Raw genomic sequence first — 6,274 nt, 5'->3', positions numbered from 1 at the left:
GCCCCCTGATTTTAACTCGCACCTTTTTGAAAAGTTGTTTTCATGCTGCCGTTGTATTTTTATTCCTTATTTTCTGCCTCATTTGCTGTTTTGAATGAATTAAAACCAGGAAGTGATGTCGGATCTATGAATGACCACAGGGTCACTCCGTCAGACTCCAAATGAAAGATGGACCCAGTGAAAGCGGTTAAACGTGGCGGTCCGTCCTCATGTACAGTCTGTGGCGGTCGGATGAGGACGGGTTCAGACCGATCCGTCCGGGTGGACCTGTCCTGGTATCAGAGTGTCTCTCTCCAGTCCGCCTGCTGAGGTGAACGGCGTGCTGGTCTCCAGGGAAATCTCGGGGTCGTCCTCAAACTGGATGGTAGCCGGCAGCAGCCGGTTCCGACCCGGAGAGGCGTTTGAGGTGACGGACTCCTCGTCGAACTCCGCGCTGACGTCCTCCAGTTGGTCCGAGTCCGCGTTGACGGTGCGAGGGTGCTGCTGCGGCGGGGCGGGAACCAGCGCCTCCTTGTGGAGCGTGGTGTCATGGTGGTAGGACACCAGCTCGTTGCTGAAGTTCACCGCCTCCACCGCGTTGCTGGAGCAGATGCGGTTGCAGCCCAGGATGGTGGCGAAGGCGCGCCGGAAGTCTGCGTTGAAGGCGTAGATGACGGGGTTGAGGGAGGAGTTGGCCCACCCGAACCACACGAAGACGGTGAAGGTGGTGTCGCTGACACACGGCGGGTCGCAGAAGGGGACGGTGCAGTTCAGCACGAAGAAGGGGAGCCAGCAGAACACGAACACGCCCATGATGATGGAGAGCGTCTTGAGGACTTTGGTCTCCTTCTTGAAGGAGGACTTGAGCGAGGCCTCGTCGTTGGCCCGGTGCGGCGGCGGCGGCTGGTTCCGGTTCACGCCGTGGCCCTGGTTCTGCGCCTGCTCTGCTGCCCGCTCCAGGGACGTGATGCGGCGGATCTGTGTCTGAGCGATCCGATAGATCCGGGTGTAGGTGGCGATCATGATCACCACCGGGATGTAGAAGCTGATGAAGGAGGAGGAGATGGCGTAGGTCTTGTTCAGGTTGGCCACGCAGCTCCTGGCGTCGGCCAGGCCCCCGTTGAGGGGGCCGGCGGCGGTGAGGTTTGCGTCCATCGGCACCACCATCATCCCCCCCTCCTCCTCCTCCACGCCCACCGACCCCACCTCCTCCTCCTCCTCCTCCCCGGCCCGGTGCCAGTTCATCTGCACCGGGATGAAGGAGATGAGGATGGACAGCGTCCACGCCACGCCGATCATCACGAAGGCCACGCGGTGCGTCATCTTGCGCTCGTACTTGAAGGGGCTGGCGATGGCCCAGTAGCGGTCCACGCTGATGATGCACAGGTTGAGGATGGAGGCGGTGGAGCACATAATGTCGAAGGCGATCCACAAGTCGCAGAAGCGCCCAAAGAGCCAGGCGTCCGTCACCTCGGTGATGGCCTCCCAGGGCATCACCAGCACGGCCACGAACAGGTCGGACACGGCCAGCGAGATCACGAAGAAGTTGGTGACTTTGGAGCGCAGGTGGCGGAACTTGATGACGGCGGCGCACACGAGCGTGTTCCCGAGCAGCGTGGACACGATGAGGAGGAAGAGGACGCAGCCGAGGAGCACGCGCAGCCCGCCCGTCCCCACGGCGCGCCCCTCCCCCTCCTCCCCCCCTCCGCTGCGCTCCAGCTCCGACAGAACGTGCGTAAAATTGCCCCACATGGTGTAGTTTTCCATTTGTCTTCCAATAAAAGTGTTTCCAGATCATTAACACCCGCGCGTAAAGCCGCGGCTCCTTCCTCCAGCTGCGTCCGACGCACGAGCCATGGTCACCTGAGGAGGAAGAGGACGTGTGGAGAAAGTCCGCTGCGCGTAAAAGCGGAGAGAAAGACAGAAGAAACAAAACGCTTCCGCGTAATTATTCCCACAGCGCGAGATTCTCCCGGCGCGTCGGGCGCCGTTAATCCAGCCGGTGGTCTCAGCTCTCTGGCAGCGTGACAGACTCACTCTCAGGTGGCTGTTGAGCAGGTAATAGATTACTCTCCTCCAGCAGCTCCCGCAGAGCCGCGTTAAAGACGCAGACACGACGCTCCGAGCCGAACACGTTCCACACGCAGTGATCACACACTTACACCCCAGAGAAGCAGATTACATCAGTTAAACCGCTTCATGACGCCGAGCAGCTCCAGAGATTAATTATCCGAACCGGACAGATCATTTTTACTCTTTTTCATTTAACATGAATCGAATCCACATTGAATAACATCACAGAGACTTTAAAGCTTCTGAAACGTTCAAACGAGGCAGATTGTTTCCTCCACGAACCGCTTCTGCACTTTATCAAGGGAATTTCACCAAATAAATCCTGAACCAGATTATATCCGAATAGAAAAGCTGCGTTCTGGATTTGGGACAAAAAGATCAAATAGGCAAGGAGCCGCATAACATGGTTTCACCTTTCAAATGAGGCTGCTTCAGCTTCTGAGGTTCCAAATATTAGTTTATTCAAATAAAAGAAAAGAATCTCATGTTGGAAATATGAAGTTTTGGTTATAAGTTACATAAGGTAACTCCGTTACATGGTCAGATGGTTTTAATACCTGATTTCAGTCTTTTCTTCTTTTCCATTTTCAGACACTTTGGACAATAGAGAAAACGATCGAAATACTTTATTAATCCCAGAAGGAAATTCACAATGAATAGAAAAGGAGTTGAATATCCAATAAGACGGGATAAAAAATGTATTTAAATAATATGTAATAGGTTTAACACAAGAAAAGTACTGACAGGGAGGAGTTCTAGAGTCTTTAGGATATTCCAGCCTTTTCATCTCATTTCCAATTCATCAGTTCTTCCTCATTGTAGGATTTCTTTTCTCACATTTTAGTAATTTTACCATTTTTATTTTTATTTTGAAAATTACCCTGGTGTGTAAATAAAAAAAAAAAGTCATTTAAAATGTTTTCCAGTATAATTGAGGTCAATCTTAAAGGTTAAAACCTCCTGGATGAACTACGTCACAGAGAAACAGCTGGAATCACGTTTCATAGCTTGTTTCTCTTATGAAACACTAGAAATTGTTTTATTTGCACAAATCGTTGTGTTTTTTTAGTGTTAATTTATATCAGACCAATAAAACTTTTATTAAAAACTTTTTTAACTAGTAAATGTTCCGAAAAGCTCCCATGATGTTTTGTTTCACTTTTTTTCAGATTAAAACTACAATATTCTTCATTTCTGTGCTGATCAGAGTTTAACTTTACCGATCAATGATTAAATGTGAACGACGAGTCAAAGTTTTGGTTTTAAATGAACATTTGAAGAGTTTTGAAGACCAAAACTTGTTGAAGGATGCAGATTAATAAATCTATTTTCATCATAATAATCCCATTATTGACAGAGTCAGTTGATAACTGATTAAACACTAAAATGCACTCAGACTCAGACTCAAGCTGTCAGGATTTAATTCTAATATAAAACTAAAAAAAAGATGCAGGACGAATAAAAGGCGATCGCTTCGAGATTAATTAATCTAAAAATGAACGGGTGATTAAAATAAATAGTATAATGATAAAGGCAGAGAGGTAAAGGTCTCTGTTACAGGAAAGTTAAAAAAACAAAGTTTAAAAATAAAGTTTCTTTAATGCAGACGTTCTGACTTGTGTAACAGCAGAAAGAACCACCAGGGGGCAGCACATACTCTCTTATATCTTCACGTGTGTGTGTGTGTGTGTGTGTGTGTGTGTGTGTGTGTGTGTGTGTGTGTGTGTGTGTGTGTGTGTGTGTGTGTGTGTGTGTGTGTGTGTGTGTGTGTGTGTGTGTGTGTGTGTGTGTGTGTGTGTGTGTGTGTGTGTGTGTGTGTGTGTGTGTGTTATTCCGACGGAGTCCAGTGCAGCAGGTGAACTTCCTGTAATCCCGGTGGAGTACTCGGATACACGAGGGCGGGGCCGATGGAGCAGGTGTTTGCTCTGACAGTCATGAGCTGAGATCTCAGGAATGTCTTTCTCTTCTGATTCTTGCCCCTCGGGGCAAAAAAAACATCCAACTTTATGCAACAAACGTCTCACAAACACACACACACACACACACACACACACACACACACACACACACACACACACACACACACACAGTACTCCGATTACTTTCGTCTTCACTGAGTTCCTCATGTTTATTCTACTGAACCTTCATAAGAAACTCGACAGAGTGAAAAGTTCCGCCGTCGAGATTATAACTTTAGAAAGTCACGACAAAAAGATTCCGAGCGAGAGCCGTCGTATTGATCGTCCAGAGCGCTCAGAGGAAAGTAACTAGTAATCCGACTCCTTTCCTGATGGATACTTCAGCTTCCACTCCGGGCCACTAGTTGGTGCTGCTGTTTGGTTTGTACTGAAACCGCACACACATTCTGCAGAGAACAATCGGCTCTAAACAATAAGGAACGCTAAGGAACGCTAAGGAACGCTAAGGAACGCTAAGGAACGCTAAGGAACACGTGAACCTTTTCATCCTGACGGGACCTTTAGCTTAGCTTAGCTTAGCTTAGCTTAGCCTAGCTCTGTGACGAGGCGGAAACGTTGTTCATGTGTCTGTGTTTTGGTGTGAAGCTATGAAAGGTATAAAATATTGACTCCTCACATGAGAGTTTTCGCTCTGCTGTGAGCGTTCATGTCATTAAAACCGAAAGTAATCAGTTACAGTTACACTCCTCCCCCCCGGTGTGGGTTCAAAGCCCCGCCGCCGCCCGAGGCGGCGCTCTGCCCTCAGATAACCTCCATGAGGTGCAGAAACATGTGAGAGCTGCTTCGCCTGGCTGCCGATCAATCCCTCCGTCTCATCAGAGATTACAATCTGGATTACCTTCTACGTTTCTCACCTGGAGCGACGGAGTCTGAGGGAGACGCTCCAGAGCAGAACACAGAGCCGCTGTCTGTCAGTAGCAGTTAGCATTAGCCTAAACGCTTGTTTCTCCAAACTCCAGTTTACTGAATTACGTGCATTATTAATTCTGAAAGATTTACTATGGTGAGCAGCATTAGCATTAGCATTAGCTTGTGTCCACAGTGGCTGTCATGAGCATTAGCATTAGCATGCTTGAAAAAGCTTAGCTCTGAAAGAGCTGACAGCATGATCAAAGGCTAATGCTTATTATCATGAGCGTGATCAGCTGTAAATGTGAATGCCGATTTCCACCATGGAAACTGAGCTGCCTGTTAGCATTAGCGTAGCAATAATCTCTTCTTTCCAGTGAGAAGCAGCTTTACCAGTGAACTGGAGGAGGTGATGCTCTAATCCTGGAATTATAGAGCATCTTCCTCCTCTCACATCAGATTATAGAGCATCTCCCTCCTCTATCACCAAATCACAGAGCATCTTCCTCCTCTAACCTCAGATTATAGAGCATCTTCCTCCTCTAACCTCAGATTACAGAGCATCGTCCTCCTCTAACCTCAGATTACAGAGCATCGTCCTCCTCTAACCTCAGATTACAGAGCATCTTCCTCCTCTAACCTCAGATTATAGAGCATATTCCTCCTCTAACCTCAGATTACAGAGCATCTTCCTCCTCTAACAGTCTGAAGTTTCTTTGTTGTTTTTCTGCCTTTTAATTTTTGTTTTTATGAAACTATTTTTTGAAAGTATTTATTTTCTCATTTGTACCTTTATACTTATTCATATTTTTTTTTTACTTCATCTTATTTCCTTTCTAGTTTTAACTATTCTACTGTAGTTTTAATTCTACTTCAAATATTTTTTGTTTTTGAAATTAAGAAAAAAAAACTCTTACTTTCGTCGTTTCATTTGAATAAATTTTAATCCGAGTTCTCGGTGACCTATCAGCTCTACCAAGGCTGTAACTTCCAAAGTAATTAGTTACATTTAATCTGCAGTCAGTTTTCAGGTAAGAGTACTTTCTGACGTGGTCACTGTAATCCAGAGTCGACGGGACTTCCTGCAGAGGAGGCATACCTGTGGTTTACTCTCTGCATACCTGACCTTTCTGCTCTCGCTCTCCAACGCCTCGTTTTCTCATCAGTTCTCCATCACACACACACACACACACACACACACACACACACACACACACGTGTGTGTGTGGACGCCTGAGTCAGATTCCCGTGTGACGCAGGCGGGACGCCGCCCGGCTCCTCCTCACCTGTAATTACAGCCGGCGGCGGATCCGCGGCGAGGTGAAGAGTTGAAACTCTAATCACTGTTTTGGTTCCAGTGTTTGTGTTGGGAAGGTTCAGATCAGCACGTCTCC

The 6,274-nt window shown here is 47.5% G+C and overlaps 1 protein-coding gene across 1 annotated transcript; it reads right to left on the bottom strand.

Moving 5' to 3' along the window:
• Nucleotides 1-243: 243 nt before the first annotated feature.
• On the bottom strand, nucleotides 244-1,746 carry LOC308120693 (D(1)-like dopamine receptor; the record flags this gene model as incomplete). Its single annotated transcript, XM_080481462.1, has 1 exon — nucleotides 244-1,746. The coding sequence occupies one exon, from the start codon at nucleotides 1,744-1,746 to the stop codon at nucleotides 244-246; it is 1,503 nt and encodes a 500-aa protein (XP_080337588.1).
• Between the last annotated feature and the right edge of the window lie 4,528 nt (nucleotides 1,747-6,274).

The sequence above is a fragment of the Lipophrys pholis genome (genome assembly GCF_963383615.2).
Source record: "Lipophrys pholis genome assembly, chromosome: 15".
Taxonomy (NCBI): Eukaryota; Metazoa; Chordata; class Actinopteri; order Blenniiformes; family Blenniidae; genus Lipophrys; species Lipophrys pholis.
Note: the sequence above shows the minus strand (reverse complement) of the source record. Positions and strands in the feature narration are given on the sequence as shown.